At 46.7% G+C, this 17,403-nt stretch overlaps 1 protein-coding gene across 3 annotated transcripts; it reads right to left on the bottom strand.

Moving 5' to 3' along the window:
• Window positions 1–342: 342 nt before the first annotated feature.
• On the bottom strand, window positions 343–16,903 carry REST (RE1 silencing transcription factor). 3 transcript variants are annotated; one of them, XM_076336730.1, is made up of 4 exons: window positions 16,874–16,903; window positions 14,616–15,526; window positions 8,926–9,009; window positions 343–5,822 (listed from the first exon to the last, which is right to left on the bottom strand). In XM_076336730.1, exons 2-4 carry the CDS (start codon window positions 15,514–15,516, stop codon window positions 4,132–4,134), a joined length of 2,676 nt encoding a protein of 891 aa, XP_076192845.1. In that variant the 5' UTR covers window positions 15,517–15,526; window positions 16,874–16,903; the 3' UTR covers window positions 343–4,131. The 3 variants fall into 3 exon arrangements, with proteins under 3 accessions (XP_076192845.1, XP_076192844.1, XP_076192846.1); XM_076336729.1 differs by lacking the exon at window positions 16,874–16,903 and having other exon boundaries at window positions 343–2,227; window positions 4,209–5,822; window positions 14,616–15,664; XM_076336731.1 differs by lacking the exon at window positions 16,874–16,903 and having other exon boundaries at window positions 14,616–15,707.
• Window positions 16,904–17,403: the final 500 nt, after the last annotated feature.

Here is a 17,403-nt window from a genome sequence, read left to right as displayed (position 1 = left end):
CATGCCCATCGGGCCTGTCCGGCCAAGTCACAAACAAGTCCACCATTAAGTTTGAACCTCATCCGTGTGCATGCATCTGCCACCTTGTGCCCTGCCCTCACTGAAACGGGCAGGGAAATGAATACAGTATGTTGAAATGGAAAAAGAACCTCTTTCTGGAGCCGTTGTCCCTGTCTGCAGTCAAGTCTGCATGTGCACACACATGGCATCTATGTACTGGCTCCCCCAGACTGTGCTGGCTCGAGGTCTTGAAGAGCTCCGTCAACGATGCTTGCACTGCTCCTGCCTTTAGTTACAAACGGCTTTCATAGCCATTAATAAGTGGGAGATAGAAGCTGCAAGTTCCTTAATAAAGTTTATTTAATCATAACTATGCTTAGGAAAATACACTTGTAAGGGTTAATATAATGCAATTTAGTTTAACTTTATACTACATTTTGGACAAAAGACTTATACATGTTTTAGCTAAAAACAGGATGTATGATCTGGCTTGTTTTACATCTATTACAAACGTAGAAAAGACTGTCATGCACTACAGTAGAGAGAGCATGAAAAAAATTACCTTTGGTTTAATTCAGAGAATACAAGTATTGCACTGTAAAAGCATCAAACATGGTGCAACTAAACATCATAAACATGTTTTCATGCCAGCTTACAAAAGTTTGTTAGCTAATGTAATTTTAGAGGGGGAAAATATATGTACACATAAAACAATTCCATTAGCTATTTGGATTCTGTTAATATTGTATGCATGCCACATATCTACACAACTGACATTCAAGAAAACTCTTGAGTTTGATTTAATACCTTTCAGCTACATTAAATCTGTTGAAACCAATTAAATCTGTTGAAATCAATGACATTACTGTATCTTAACTGGCCTGTCAGTTGTTAAACATTCTTCTTCTTTAAACAACTAAAGTTCCAGCCTAGATCATCAAAATCCAGAAATAGCTACCCACTTGCAGATCATTTCTCAGGGCAGTTACTTTGAGTGTACAGATTCATACAGCAAAAGCCCAAAACAGCATGTTGCTCAACCGAGGGCTGGCAGTGTAGCGGTATCGGTGTGCTAATCCTCCCAACCGCGTATTGGAGGTTGAACTCGTACAGGTATTATTGCCAAGAAAACACAAAAATGCTAGCATTGGCAAAACCAACACAAAATAATTTAAGAATATTGAAAAAGACCAAAAAAAAAAGGCATTGTTTAAAGGGAGATACAGCAATGTAAGACCACCATGTATGGTGGGTTACCTGATCTGCACCCCCCCCCTCAAATACTCAATATTAGCAATGTCTAACATTTTAGTTACACATAATGCATTACATCCTTGCTGCTTTACCGTAACATACTCCCAAACCTTGGTCTTAACCAAGCAGAGAATTCCAGCACAGTTCTGCACCAACGTTAGGTATTTCAGGACATTGTTGATGGGTCTCAGATAGAAAGAATCAACTTTTCTTCTTCTTAATATGTTAATAATTTATTTTCAGTTTCTAATCTTGTGGTAAGAAATACTGCCGAACAGGAGCCGACTGTCATCTTCAAGAGTTCTTGTCAGATCAAGCATTGAAGCATTGAAACCTTGACCACTTCACAGAAATGTGCAGCAGAGTATCTCAGAGAACCACATCTTTGTTTTTATCTCAGAGAGAGAGATTTAAAGTCAGTCAACACCATTATTTTCATTTAAAAACAAACCAGAAAAATTATCAGGCCAGTCCACAAGTTTATTTGAACATAGTTAAAGTCCTTGAAGGCTCTCACAAGATGGCAAAGGCTCTTCGCAAGGATATGAAGGGAGCTATAAAACCTCTACACAGTACTGGAATTCCCAGCATCTGCTCACATCGCTCACAAATGGTGGCAACATTTATATATAAAGGAAACACTATTACGAAGAAAAAAAAATACATCTAAGACTATTACAACTGGTTGTTTAGGAAAACAATTCAACAATGTTTATTTTCTTAATGTTTAACATAAATATAGTTGCAACTTGATCTTCAGTTGACAATGATTGTCGCAGCCAAGGTAAGGATTGAACACTATCTATGCAAACAAAAACTCACTATACATTATACAATTTATTTCTGCCACGAGGGATGCCTTCCCTCTCAAATCTTTGGCCTCCTGTTACCAATCTCTCCCAAAAGCAGAAGCAATGTAGCATTGTTGCTCTCTATTCATTCAAGGCAGTGGGTTGGTTTGGAGGGGAAGATGCTGTGGGGACATGCAGAGAAGAACAGGGTTTATTCCAGAGCATACATTGAAAGTATTTGCCCTAAAGTGCTCTGACAAATACTGTCTGAACTCCTCAACTTCACTCTCCAAATAACACCTGCCTCCGAATTTGCTTCTTCGGAGTTGACAACCAGAGAAGCTGCCCCCAGCTGCTCCCACTGGAAAGGCGGCTAAGGACAGTCAGAAGAGTGCACAGATGGGACTGGAGGGTTTTGCTTTTTCCCTGCTGGTTTGGATTTTGTTTACGTTTTGCCACTGGTTGGCTACAAGCAGTAAGCACGCAATCTCTCTTGTGTGCCAGAAATTAAATCTGTTTAGAATTAAAAACTCCTGGTATGACATTTCTTGCATGTAAACCTGAGATGACAATCTGATCACTTATGTGTTTCTCTCTGCATGGAAGCAGGATGATTTTATTAAATGCAGCTTGAATGAATAAGGAGCAGGAATTCTTACAGTTTTTAATGCCAGGTTTGTTGCTTACCAGTTGATTTATCTTTATTTGTATTTTTGGCATGTGAGATGTTAATTTTGATGAACCACACTTATATCAGTGCTACTATTTTACTTTTTTTAAGCTCATGAAGTTTGACTGCTGTCTACCACAGAAATGAAAAGAGGAGGAAAAAAAAATAATAATCATCTGGACTTGCAGAATCTGCAGACCATTTCCATTGAGAGTGAGTATTTTCCTGTCTGGTGATCCCAAATGATAAATTAGAATTTATTACTCTGTATGTGTATTCAAAATATCAGAAGTGGCATTTCCATGGTAAAACAAATCCTATAAAATAGTGTTTTGAAATTGCATTGATATCCTTTTGCTCAAGAACTATACAATTTTAAAGCCAGTCAAAAATATATTGCTAAGCACTTCATAATTTCAGCGACTTCATGCACAACTAATAATACCCCAGGAAAACAAGGAAAATCCGCAGTAAAGAGCATCACAGAAAACTGTCACAGAAAACTGTTCCATGGTAAGCAACGAATCTGAACGTTTCCAAATAAAAAAAAAAAACCCTTACACAAACAAAACCAAACATGCATATATAAAGTGTACATGTACTGCACAAGCGCTATTCCTAAAGGATTAAACTGCATAGGTAAAAATCAAAAACAATGTGCAATATTTTAAGCCCTTAAAGCACAATAAAAAAAAAAAGGCAGAAATTAAAAATAACAAACTTGCTCCCCCACAACAAAGCCAATTACATATCACAGTCATTAAGATATTAATCAAGACAGAGGTTCTCCAATCAAAAGTTGGAAGGACTACTCCCAAATTTTGGCTCACCATTCACGCTTAGGGGATCTGAAATGTATGTTCACAATTATAATTATCTTAAAACAGTTATGTTCATCACTAGCCAACTTTGATTTCTTTTACAAAGTGCTCTTTTATGCAATAGAAGCTATCTTCCTGGTAGAAAAACCATCAAGTAGTTTAACACTTTGAACATCAAGACACATTGAGAAGAACTAAAAAAAAAAGGGGAAGAGGGGAGAGAGAGAAGGAGTTGGCTGCTAGAACAAAAAGCAACTAATGCCAATGGCTCTATGAACATCCAACTTGCGTACTGTTAGCTACAGTCTTGATCCTAAAACTCAATTTATAAAAGAATTGCATAAGCTAATAGACTAGAAGCTTACAGACACAGCCTCATACACCCTACCTGCCTTCTCTAATGAAGAGATCCAATAGTTTGGAGTTTACCATTACACAAAAAGTTGTCAAAAAATATTTCCAACTTAAAAAAAAAAAAACAAACCAATGCAGACACTAAAGCAAACCGTGCTTAAAAAAAAAATAAATCTACAATATCTGTACATAAGCTGTATAAGATCTTACAAAAGACGATTCCCCCAAACCACAGCTATTTCTACTCCTGCCCTTTTGTTGCCTTCTCAAGATAATACACATTGACTAAGTGGCGATTGAGGTGCTTGCTGTATTCACCTTCCTTTTTAAATGAGCGGTCACAGAAAATGCACACATAGTTCTCCCTGGCCACTGTGGTGTCTGCAGCTCCTTGTGACGTCTTTGGACTTGTTTCCTCTTGTACAGAGCGAGCACCATTTAACCCCGAGTCATCGCTTCCTTCTGATATGTTGTCACTTATGTCGCTGCCTTCGTGGCTGTGGATGCCCTCATCCTCATCCATTTCCTGAGATTCATTCACTGCTGTGTTACCCGGAGATGATAAGGCCAGAGCAACTTTAGGGCTTTGCGGAGGCGCAGGTGCCGGCACGGCATCTCCTGTTGGCTCTGTCGCTGGCAGGCGCGTCTTAGTCAGGTCCATCGGGTCTGAGTTACTCACAGTTTCTGCCACGCACATTTCCTCTGGCTCCTTCTCAGGCACCAGATCTGGTACCACATCCATGGGCACATCGAAGCTTTTTTCAGAAGACACTGCATGGGAAGATTCCTCAGGGCAAGTGTCTTGCCCTTTGTCCTCCTTTCTCTCCTCCTCTTTTTCACCAAGAGTGTCCTCGCTCTCCTCTGCTGCAGCAGGCATTTCTTGGTCCTCCACCTCAGCTTCTGTGTTTGCATCCTGAGCTGGCAGACAAAGCTGCCCTGGGTCTTGTATGCAGCTTCCTTTGGGATCGGTGCTCTCCCCCTTGAGAGCATAGCCACCATCGTTGTTTAATGCCGCTATGTCAGTGGGATCTTGCTCCTTCTGGTCGCTGTCCCCAGTGTCAGGCTTCACGCATCCATCCTCTTCTGTGATAGGACACTCGTCTGGCATCTCCTCGTCCTCGATCTTCTCCTGGTCGAGTTTACTGCTTTTCTTACTGTGCTTGTTTTTCAGAGCTTTCTTTTTTCTGTTTTTCTTGAGGCAAGAATTTTGCTTTTTAGCCTCCTCCTCTGGTACAACATCACTTTTTTGAGCTTCCTGGCAGTCTCTGGATTTAGTTTCCACTTTCTTTTTCTTTTTTGTTACTGCTGAGGTATCATTTGCAGGCTCTTGCTTTGAGGAAGTTACTTCAGCCTCTGCCTTTCTTTTGATCTTCTTTGTTTTACATGTTTTCTCAGTATTTTTCTCAGTTTTAATATCCACCTCCTTGTTTTCTGAAGCCGATTTCCGACTTCTGGTTGTCACCTGGCCTGCAGAAACATTGCTCGTCGGCTTCTTTTCCTTTGCCAAATTATCTTTCTTCTCTACTTTCACAATTTTCTCAGTTTTCTTTGCAGCTGAATCCCCTTTCGTTTGTTCCTTCTCCGCTTTGTCATTAATGCTCTCAGAAAAGTCAGCTTCGCTCTTTTTAGTCCGTAGCTTCACCTTTGAAACATCCATGGTGATGTCAGAACAATCGGGATGCCTGGATTTGATGTGATACTGCAGGTTACATTTTTTAGATGCTGCGTAATCACAAACAGGACAGAGAAACTGGCGCGGATTGACGTGGAGCTCAACGTGCTTTTTGAAATTGCTGCGGTCAGCTGTTTTGTAGTCACAGTGTGGGCAAGTCAGAGGCTTCGGCCCATTGTGAACCTGCCTTGCGTGACGAGTTACTTCATGCTGGTTTGAGGCCACATAGCTGCACTGATCACATTTGAATGGCTTCTCACCTAAGGAAGGAAGGGCGGAAGGGAATGATGGTGATTATTAAGTATGGGGGGTGGGGGGGAAAATCACTTCCCACTAATACAGATACAGATATATGAAACTCAAAAAGAAAAAAAAATTATCCATGCGCCTTTAAAATTAAGTAAAGTCAACATAAGAAATCCACAAGTCACAAACACATTCACAAGACACCAAGAACAAAATACAAAAAAGAGAGAAGGGGCAAGGGTTGGGAGGAAGGGGATCCAAAACCAAACAAGCAGTAACAACGTCACAGGTTCTGGCTATGCATACATACCGGCAGAGATCTCTCTACAGTAATATTAGCAAATGGAATCCATACCCAACTGGTCCATTGAATGCATTGTAGAAAAATGGAAATGTAACATTTGATGAATAGCAGTTTCACACAAACGTTTCAAAAAAGTCCAACTTTACACAGATTTAGCATACTTCATGTTTGCATTGAAAAGGAAACGAGGGAAAAGAAGCTAGCAAAACCCAAAGCACGTGAAAGGGACACACTGCTCAGATGATCTTTACCGCTGATAATTCAGTTCACTGTTATGGTGTCTCAAAACACGTGATGTACTGGCTGCAGGTTACTCTTGGCAAGCCAACCATATGCAGACCAAAGCCATCATGTTACTACTGAAATCTAGATTTACAGTTTTGCAATGACTCTTGCAGAAGTGTTCCTGAAATGTTCTGCTTAGTGCATGCCGCTGCAGCAGCCATTTACACATCAAAGCAAATAGGAAAAACACTTCTAGCGCAACAACTCAAGTCCAGAAATACTTTGAGAACATCTGTGCAAATTCAGCTGAGGAATTTGGGATGCTCCTGAGCTCTGAACCAGCATTTCAAAACTGACCTGCAGAACTAATGCATGCCACTTCCTAAGTACGTTGAAAATCCACTCCAGCCCCTTCTGCTCATGGTACAATAGTACTTCTCCCACCCCTGCAACCCGCTGCCCCGACACTGCCCATACTCATCCTGCTCCACTGCAGCACAACTCAGGAGACCAGAGCAGCCTGCAGCGAAGATGAAGTCACTGTGACTGTGGTGTCTGTTTGTGTTAGCCACATGGCTGATCTGCAACGCCCTCACAAACTCTATAAAAGGCTGTGCTGCCTCCCTGGCAGGAAGGATGGGGACACTTGTTTAAGAGTCTAGATCATTTCACGTCTGCCTGCAGCATCTCTTTATTATTTCAAGAAGGGTTACTTTGATTCCCTATCATCTTCAGCCTGTCTTCTTTCCTTCCTTCCTTTCTCCCCTCACTTCCTGGTGACTTTTTCCACAAGTTTAAGCTTGATGTGCTTCACTGCTCGTCCTTCTCGCAAGCATGGACCTTTATCGCCTACACTTCAACGAACAGTTCCATGTTACACAGAGTGAGGACAAGAACAGCCTCTCTTTTACATGCACTTGAACAAGCTTTTCTAACTGCACAGAGTGCTCAGAGGTGGCTGCAACAGGGTAACTCAAAGGTTTTATGTGAAGAGTTTGTGTCCGTCACCTCTACTAAATCCAGGGGTTTTGTTGCACAGGTGGAAAGGACATGTACCAAGATGGCTAAGAATACAGCTGTGAAGTAGCCTCTAAACCACTGTCGTTCACTGTCTGACATTTGAAGACAGCTCCAGCACCAGTTTGCCTTAAAAGGCCAGCCTGTGAACTGCAGGAGTCCAGAAATTGCCATAGAAAAGGTTCAGCTGCCTGGGCAATGTGGCAAGACATGCAATAGAAGTTATGAGAGCTATTAATAAAACACCCCTGATAGCAAGAGTCCCATGTGCACTCCCACTTCTGTCAGCACAGCTCACGCCCTCTCTCCCAGACCTTTGAGTCAAGGGCCAAGGGCAGATCCCACTCCTCATCTCCTTCGGATTTGAGACTTCTTTGCACAGACAAGGGGAGAATAAGATGTTCATCTAATAGTTTCCAGGCTCAGTATTGACCAAACCATTTGCAAATTTGCATTTAGCCCAGAGGTTCAACCAAAAATGATTTTTGTTTCTGGAAGCAGAATACTTCATTCACAAAATTCTCAAACCAAAATACTGGCATGTCATTTTAAAGCTGGCTATTTTTAATGGGTCCAAACCGCCCATCCACAACAGTTAAAATTGCCTGCCTTCTGGTTTCAATTAAAAGCCTCATCTACTGAAATTGAAACAATTACTGTTCAGGAGACTTTCACTACTGTTTGCTAGGATTAGGAATTCACCTAGGTCTGGTCAATTCAGATATTAGCAAGCCAAAAGCACAGGCTGAGATCTACCTGAGCTCCCCCAGGAGGGTGGCAAAGGACAACTGTGGTTGTGTCTAGCATGGCTACGCTGTTACAACTCACAAAAATGCTATTAATTAATTCAAAAGGAGATTCGCAAGAGAGTGAGAGCAGATGTTTGTAACACCACAGCTTATGACCAGTAATGGGAAATAAAGGCTAATGAAAATCGCTAATTTGGCTTTTAGGGCCACAAGACTGAGTTACTTGTGAACACCCTCTGAGCTCGCTTTTTTCTCCTCTGTGTCTCCTTGCCATAAGCAGACACTATTTTACATCTTTCTGTAGTACTAAGCAAAAGCTAAGGGTTCCCTCAGAACCCCTGGATGAGATGAAATCGCAGACATCACAGAGGAGACTCTCAGCTGCTCAAAATTTTCCCAGCTTCATTGATTTGAACTGAGTTACGGCAGCAGGCAGAAGGCAAGAATCTGCTCCTATATCATCACCATGTTGTATTTGCTACTAGATTACTAGGACTACTAGAGCAGCCCTATGAACCTCAGAATACACCTTGGAAAGTAAAAGGGAAAGAAAAAGATATATTCCCCTGTTATCACTTTTATTAATGACACTTAGCATTTCCTTAGCAGGTAAAGATAACCTTCCCTGTTAAAACCAGAGCTAAAGCTCAGGCCGTACTGGATGACATCTCACACAGAACTGGCAGCCTGCTCTAGGTGGCCCTGCTTGACCAGGGGGGCTGAACCAGATGACCTCCAGAGGTCCCTTTCAACTTCAACCATGCTGTGGTTCTGTGAACCAACCCCTTTTCCCGAGTCACGCTGCTGCCGCCCCTTACCAACCTGAGTGGGTGCGCATGTGCCTGGTTAAATGGGTCTTCTGAGAGCTGGAATAAGGACACATAGCACATTGATAGGGTCGCTCTCCTGCAAAAACAAACAGCAAATTAGTTACTGAAACACAGCTGATTCCCAGACTTGGTTACCGAGCCATACACGTGAGGCTGTCACAGATCCCCAAGTTGTATTTGAGGGCACATTACCTCTCAGCAAAGGCCCACAGTGAGAAGCATGTACCTGAGCTGGACCAGTGCAACGTGTCATGCCTTATGAATGAGGCTAGTGAAGGGGCAGAATATGAGAGAGGCACATCCTCATGTCCATCTGGTGTCAGACGGTAACCTCAGACAAAAGGTGATGAGAACAACCACCTTTAGGAAGCCCTAAGCCACCACAGCTGACTTTCCTACAGTATTTTCTCCCAGCGCTCAGAAGATGTACAAAAGATACAGACCCTGTAAGAAACCAGATATGTTCTTGCTTCACATAACACCTTACCTGAAACCTCCATGTTTAAATTCGATTAAGATGGGGAGCAACCATCCATTCAGCGCGGACTGCATTTGCCAGAACACCAGCGCAGATAGAGACTGGGTCTCTACTTCCAAAGTTTTACTGGCAGAGTGAAATTAGCTTGGAGCGTGGAAAAGCATGATGCCCTGCTCAGTGAAACTATGCTGCTAGCAAAAGCTCAAGTGTAGCAGCAACATTTATTTTGAAGACTCAAATCCCTCTGCCTGCAGAGTTATTGTTTCTGGAGAACTAATGGAAACTAACCTGTCATAAATTAGGTCTCCACAAGGGACAGTTAGCTTGTGTAACTATCAGTACAATGATACTTGAAAATCCTCTTCAAGTGAAGACAAGCCCCGAATAAAGGCAGACAGTTTTAGAATTAACATCTGTTAGGCAGGTCCAGATAAGTACCAGGGGTGTTTGCCCCAAACTGCTAGCACAGCAAAGAGATCTAGGCTGCCTTGTCTCCACTACAAGTTGTAAACACACTTTTTAGTCTAGGGTGGATACCCCAACAGAAGAGGGGAGTGACGTTGGGAAGGGAAAAGTAATATGTATTACTCGGTTTTAATATTTTTTCAAGTCATGGTCAGAATTACACTACAGCATTTTGCTACATCAGTTGAAGCACACAACCAACGTGCTCTCCAAATCACTGAGACCTGGACGTCAGCAAAAGCCCTGCATACAGGCTATTTGTTCACTTCCAGAGGCATAGCTCTATCTGCAGCAGCAAAGACCTTCATCTGCCAGTATGTGATGTGAGGCTCCACTGCAGGCCTTTGACAAAATAGCAGTAGAAGCGGTCTTTGTAATGCAGACTAATCCCACATTTCTTCCTCCCATCAAACATTTAGACTATCGTTCTTGATTAGATCAGCAGTTTAAAGGTAAATTCACCCTAACAACCATACCCCCCCTCCCTTTCCAGTTAAAACAAGGTAGGAGATTGGTGCAATACACACAATAAGATTAAGTCATGCACAAGGGAGGGGTAGGCCTTTTGTTATAAAGAAATGGTTGTGTTTTTAAATGACTCCTTATAATCTGAAAATATGTGACCAAAGGTCCTGGAATATTCAGTCATGTCTTCTTCCCATTACCTGACATTTCATATCTTTAAAGTTACCTGCAACGTTAGAAATGTGGAAAAGGCTTTATTTCAGGTATTTTATATAGGGGACAGCAACAAAACGTACTAGATTTAAAGTATGATGAATGCAACTAATTTAAAATGTGTTATTGCCACTTGAGAATTAAATGCCTGACTACACTGTAAGAGCTGTTTTATAAAATGCTATTCCCCAAAGGATTTTTATTGTAATTTTACAGGCTCATTATATGCAAACAAGCCACCAAAAAACCTCTCCACAAGACACTTAAAGAACAAGGCCCGACCTAGAAAAAGCTTAAGCAGGCACTTAACTCTATGCAAATGAACAGGCAGACCAACATCAGTGAACAGGTTTAAGATCATCTCTTTATAAAGCTTTTCTTGTAATGCTATTAGAAGTTCTGTCTTCTTGAAACGAAACTGCTTCCATCAAACTTCCAACGCAGTGGCAAGCAAGAAAGATCCCCTATGACAACCAAAATTTAAGAAAAATGACAGCCCAAAGCTAGGCACTGAACACTGGGACTGCCTGAAGTAGATGTCTTATTTATATAGCCCTGCAGATGATTTTCAATTAAGTTTTCTAGAAATTGCTTCTAACAAGTAAAATGGAAAAAAATTGAGAACAATGCTGCACTGTCTTGCACGTAGTACAGTTCCAGGATCAGCAGTGTGGGTAGTTGATGGGATAAATCAAGTCAAAACTTGGTCTAACACGTCTAATGAGCACAAACAAGTCCAGGTAGATCTGTCCCTGACACAGAGTCCTTTCTGCCCCATCAGCAAAGGAAGGGACGGCCCTGAACATCTCCAGCCACCCCCTCCTGGGCAGCAGACAGGCTCTTCCAGATGTAGCTCTCCCAGCTGACATGCTTATCACCACCTGCAGGGTCCTTAAACCACTCCTCTGCCCAAGGTCCCCCATATTTGTCAGCAGCCTGCCACACAAGCACTGTCACAAGCTGCAAGGCATCTTCCAGTACAGGGCGGGTTCACGGACACCTGCTTTCCAACACGGATGCAAGCGACAGGCAAGCAGATAACCTCTGCCGGCCTTCCCGTAGTCCCCAAACATGCGGAGGATAGGTATTTCTCCCACCACACAAGGTACTAACACGCAGTCCCCTTCCCTGCTCCTGGCCATGTGCTCTGGCATTTGTATGTGTCCTTAGCAAGTCGATTCATTTCACTAAGCAGCAGAAAACCAACCTGGGGAAGAGGAAAGGAGTATTTTACTGCCATTTTAGTGAGCTGAATCAATCAGTCCCAGGATATGGGGGGAAAACTGAGACTGCCTTTCTCCAGCAGCAGCAGCAGCAGAGCATTTGATCCTGTGAAACTGCACACTGCACAGGGTCAGTGTTTCAGAAAACTGGATGGCTCAAACACAGCAGAATCCAATTATCTGCAAGGAGGCATTTTCCCACACAGAAAAAAGCAGGTGAAGTACAAAAAATAGGAGAGAGAAAAAAGTATCTATCCAACATTATTTAACCTATTAGCAATCAGGAAACTAAAGTAACAAACAATTCCAACTTCCTTCTTAATATTCTGAACCCATAAAACAGGAAGAAAATGTAGTATGTATGTATCCCTCTCATCTTTTTTGCAACAAATATTCTTCTTAAGTTCTAAATGAAAACTATAATCCAAAGATATTTTAGTATTATTCAGACAGTTTTTATTAAATTCAGTACTGTTATGTTAACAGTCAGCAAATACTTTTGACTATAAAATATCTGTGGGTGTTTTTTCTGATTTTTTTGGGGGGGTTGCTTGTTTGTTTGGGGGGGTTTTGTGCGTTGTGGTTTTGTTCATGTTTTTTAAGGCAACTGATTACACATTAATACCAGTAGAAACTTTTAGCCTGGTGTATAAATATACCTGCCAGTAGTTTATTCATTCTCCTAACACTCTTCCTTTATCTTTAACGCTCTCCCCCACAAAATCAATGTTACTGGAAACAAACTGCATTTCTAAATGAGTCTACTAACATATCTGTAAGATTTTTATCAAGTGAGAACTGGCCGAAAGATCTTAACTTTTAGGTAAGAGCTAGCAAAGAAACAACTACCAGGGTGGACTAAAAAATGCTGAAATCATAATCATAATCACTCATTTCAGCTTAGTTAAAATAATGAAAAGATGTGGCAAACCAAAGAACTAGAAATCTTGATTGCACCACTATTTTTAAAGGAGAAAAGAGGAACTGGACAATATCCTACATAGCTTAACACGCTTGATTTTTTTTTTTTACTTTAATACAGTTCACTGGTAAATTGGTCAAATGCAGTGATAACAGAGTGCTTCCTCAGCAAACATGCTTTCATGGTTAGTTCCTGTAAAACTCAACAAGAGCTTTCAGAGATCAGAGGGGGGACCTAATGTCATGTACAAACACAAGCAGGGATGAATTTAAAGTCGAGACAAATGTAAAACAGACAGGCACCACAGCATGGGCTCACATTTGGCCACGAGTTCCCCGGATGATTTATTTAGTTTTCTCCTACTATTTTGACATTTTTACCTGGTCTCTTTCTTGTTATCTCCCACAATACACACAAAGAAAACAAACTGGAGGATAAACCACACCATTTTCCTAACACCTCTCACAATAATCTTTGTTTACTTGCTTAGGAAAAAAATATTTAGACAGGACTGATTTTTAAACTGATGGTATTCTCTAAACAACAGCACGTGGCTATTGTTAAGAAAAGAGCATGTCTGAAGGTACTAAAACTCCCAGCAGACCCTCCAAACCCCGTCCAAGCAGATACTAAAGCATGCTGACGAACACAAACTTCTGCACACTTGAGCTCAAGCCCAGCCCCGAGGCCGCCCGAGTCCAGCCCTCCCCTTCCAGACAGCTGCAGACAACTGAACTGAAGCCTCCAAACCATTCATGTCACTGCTGTGACAAAACATAACTTCAAAGGAGAAATTCCCCAGTTTTGCTCAGCCAGCACAGCCTACAATAAAGGGGAACCGAGTCAGGTCAGCATGCCAGAAGATGGTTAGCGAGTCTGCCGACTCCTCAGAAAGCCTTGACAAGGTGGAAATAAAAACTGCTGAGAAGCTGCAAGAAAGGTTTTAACTGCCCTCCTGCTTCCACAAAAGGGATCAGGAGGCAAAGCAACTGTACCTCACTGCCCAAAGAGGTGAGGCGGCTACGACGTCCCCTCCTAGAAAGGAGTCGCAAGTTCGGCTACGCTTCAGGACTCCTCATGTAAGAGGCTGGCGAGGCTCTTTTGTATCAAAAGCAAGGTGTTTCCTAAATCACCTATGGTCCCAGCTCACAGGACGGCAGCAACACTGAAGGTCCTTTGATTCCACTCGGTATAAACCAGAGTAGAAAGGGGCCTCACGCTTTTCCTTGAGATTACAAACCGATGCTAAGGAGAAGACAGGACATCAGGCCAAAGGCTCCCTCGGGGGCTTCCTATAGGCCAACAGAAGTATGTGTCTACTTCTGGCTACTGCAGTGATGCAGACCTTAGAAAAAACGAGGCCCCTGTACATTAAGAGGAATTCATTCACTGGGAACACTACTCAACTCTCATTCTGACTTTGTAGGTGCTGGAGGGCTCCTTTGCATGTGTGTATCAGCTCCTTCTTTGTAATTACAGGTTAGTCAAGTTTCAGCTCAGTCTGAAGGTACCATTTTCAAACCTACTTATGTGATTTAGGCACCTTTTGTCAACCTGCTTGTTTTGTTTTTACAGTCCATCAGGCTTTCGTGTTGTAGGCCCTGAGCATCATCACAGGCACACTTTGTCATGCCCTCTTCGAAAAATTGGCTTAAAATTACTAAACAGGATGCTCTTCATCTCCTCTTGGGCCCCTGACATTGAGAGATTTTCTCAGCCCTCTAGGACTGCAGACTGGAGCTCAAACCAAACCCACACTTCCATGAGGCTATAACCTGGTAGCACCAAGAGGAGAGAGCACAGAGCTTTATCGGAGTGGAACGAACTTTGCAAATAGAAGACTCTCAGCTTGCTCCATTCATCACAGTTTCTCAGGACTCTTACCACGCCTAAATCAAAAAAGATGAAAGACTTACCTGTGTGAGTTCGAATATGTTGAATATAATTGTTCTTCCTGTCTGAAAAATAGGAGCATTGTGAGCAGGTATACACTTTCCTGGGAAAATGATTTCTTAGGTGTTTCTTCCAGTGATATTCACTGACGGTAGTATAAGTGCATATGGTACACTTGTAGACTCTCTCATTTTCCCCTGCTTTGTTGTGGTGCTTCAAGTGAGCCAGATAGTGATCATATCTGTTAGTGTTATAGCCACAGCGATCACAACGGATTGGGCCCTTAGAGAAATCCACCTCTTCTGCAGTGCAAGAATCAGACTCCTTCACCTGGGCCTGCTTTTCTGCATTTTCTTCCACAAAGAATTTCTTAGCACTGTGAACCCTGATATGATGCACAAACTCCTCTTCAGACTCTGCCTCGTACTGGCAAGGCTTACAACGAAACGGCTTGCTCTTCAAGCTCTTACACTTGTCCTCTGTGCTTTCTGGAGTACCCGGTGCTTCCAATGAGACATCTTTGTCCACGCTGGGAGTCTTAGGAGGGGGGCAAGCAGCTGGACCTTGGGTTTCCACACTAGGAACTTCAAGAGAGCTTAATTCCACATTTTCAGATGCCTCGCGGTCACTCTCCGCAGCCTGGCTATCTTCCATACCCTCTCCATCGCTGTCTGAGAAGTTGCTGTCCCCCACCGTTGTCAGTTCTGCCATTTGTCTCTCTTCTCCAACCAGGTAATCGCAGCAGTTGCCATTGACTTCTCCCGTCAAGGCCACATTTGCCAACATAATAAGCTGAGGAGCTGCCAGCTCAGCTTTAGAAAGGTCGTGTAAGTCATACATGTCATTGGACAATGCCATACCGATATTAGCACTGCCAGGAAAGAGGCTGTTCCCACCAGACTGTCCCAGCACTTGAGTTGCCATGGCAGTGATTCTGTTGGAAGAGAAAAAGAACACCTGTAAGCACCCGAGTTCCGGAAAAGCCTCCTCTGCTTTGTACTGTCCAAGCAGCCCTCCAGGTAACACCATAAAATTAAACCTCTTCACTGAGGCACTGGGATAGCGGAAGGCTGAACCCGGGGTGAGACGCTCCCCTGCTACCACAGACCACGCTCGGCCTCGAGGGGCGGGTGGGGGGTCCCGTTCCTCTCCCGAAAAGGCTGTTTGGTTCCGCCCTACGTGTGGTGCAGGACCCCACCGTGTGGAGCCCTGGCGGGGGGGCACTGACAGCAGGGTCCCACGTCCCTGGTCCCCCGGTCTCGCTGAGCCCAGGCGGGGCTCCAGGCCGGCGACTGCCCCCGCGCCGGGCCGGGCCGGGCCGCAGCGCTGCCCGCTCCCACGGGGGCCGCCGGGACACGCCAGCTCCTGCGAGGTCCGCCATGTCAGACACCGGGGGCGGCGCAGGCGCCCGCGGGTGGGTGCTGAGGCCGCCGGGCCCCGCCGAGGGCCCCCGCCCGGCTGCCGGCCGCCCAGGGGACCCCGCCGGGCCCAAGGCCGCCAACAAAAGGGGGCGGCCCGGCCCGGCCGCCGCCCCCCCGCGGCCCGGCGCGGCCCGGCGCACATCCGCCGCGGGAGGCGGGGGAGGCGGCAGGGGGAGCCGGGCCGGGCCGTGCCCCCGCCGCCGCCCTCCCTCCCTCCCTGCCAGGCATGCGGCCATTTTCTGCCTGCCCACACAAAGCGGCCCTCCCCGCGCCGCCCGCCGCCGCCCCCGGCCCGCCCGCCCGCCCGCCGCCGCCGACGCCGGGGGGCCTGGCCGGGCACGGCCGCCCCGCCGCTCCCCCTGCCGCCGGCCCGCGGGGACGGGAGGCGAGGCGAGGCGAGGGCTCGGCTTCCTCCTCCCCCCCGCGGCGGGCAGGGCAGCGCAGCGGCCCCGGTGCGGAGGCGCGGGGTGGGGAAAGCGGCTCGGTACCGGCAAGGTCACGTCGGCCGCGCCCACCCGGTGCCCGGCGGCGGGAGGGCGAGCGGCGCCCCGGGCCTCCGCCCGGGCCCGCGGCCTGGGGCTGCGCCCGGCCCGGCCCGGCCCGCCCGGCGGCGGCATCGCCTTCCGGCGGCGGCGCGGCCCGGCGAGCGCCCCCGCGGCCGGCGCGGCGCAGGCGGCGGCCGCGGCTCCTTAGCCGTGGTGCTGATCCCCCCGCGGCGCGGCCCGGCCCGCCCCGCCGGGCCCGGCCGCCCCCGCCCGCCCGCCGGCCGCAGATCAGCCCTGGACAGCGCCTCTCGCCCGGCCCGGCCCGGCCCGGCTCCCCCCTCCCCCGGGCCCGGGCCCGGGCCCCGCCGCACTCACCGGCGGCGCGGGGCCGCCCGGCCGCGCGGCTGCTGCGGGGCGCGGGGCGGTGCGCGCGGGGCCGGGCGCGCGCGAGGCGGGGAGGCGCTGCTGGCGGCGGCGGCGGCGCGGCGGGAGGCGCCGCGCATTCCAGCACACAGCGCGCAGCGGCGGCGCCGCCCCGCCCCGCCCGCCCCCACCGGCGCCGCGCGCCCCGCCCCGCCCCGCCCCCGGCCGCGGCCGCGGCCGCGAGGGGGGGGCGCGGGGCCCGGCGAGGGGGCGACGCGGGCTGCGGGAGGGGCTGGGGCCGATGGGGTGACCCGAGGGCAGGGGGGCGGCGGGGGAAACGGGGCTGCGGCAGCGCCAGGGGCACCGGGGGCGGACGGGGCACAGGGCGGAAGGGTCACACGGGGGAAGGGGTCCCGGCTGGGCGGAGCCCCGCCGGCGGCGGCGGCGTTCGTGGCCTCCCCCCGAGGAGAAGGGTCATCGCCAGGCGGAGAACCAGCAGCCGGGGGGCTCGTCGGCGCCCGGCTCCGCTGCCGTGCTCTCCT

The sequence above is a fragment of the Aptenodytes patagonicus genome, chromosome 4 (genome assembly GCF_965638725.1).
Source record: "Aptenodytes patagonicus chromosome 4, bAptPat1.pri.cur, whole genome shotgun sequence".
NCBI lineage: Eukaryota > Metazoa > Chordata > Aves > Sphenisciformes > Spheniscidae > Aptenodytes > Aptenodytes patagonicus.
This window is presented reverse-complemented; position numbering and strand designations above follow the sequence as displayed.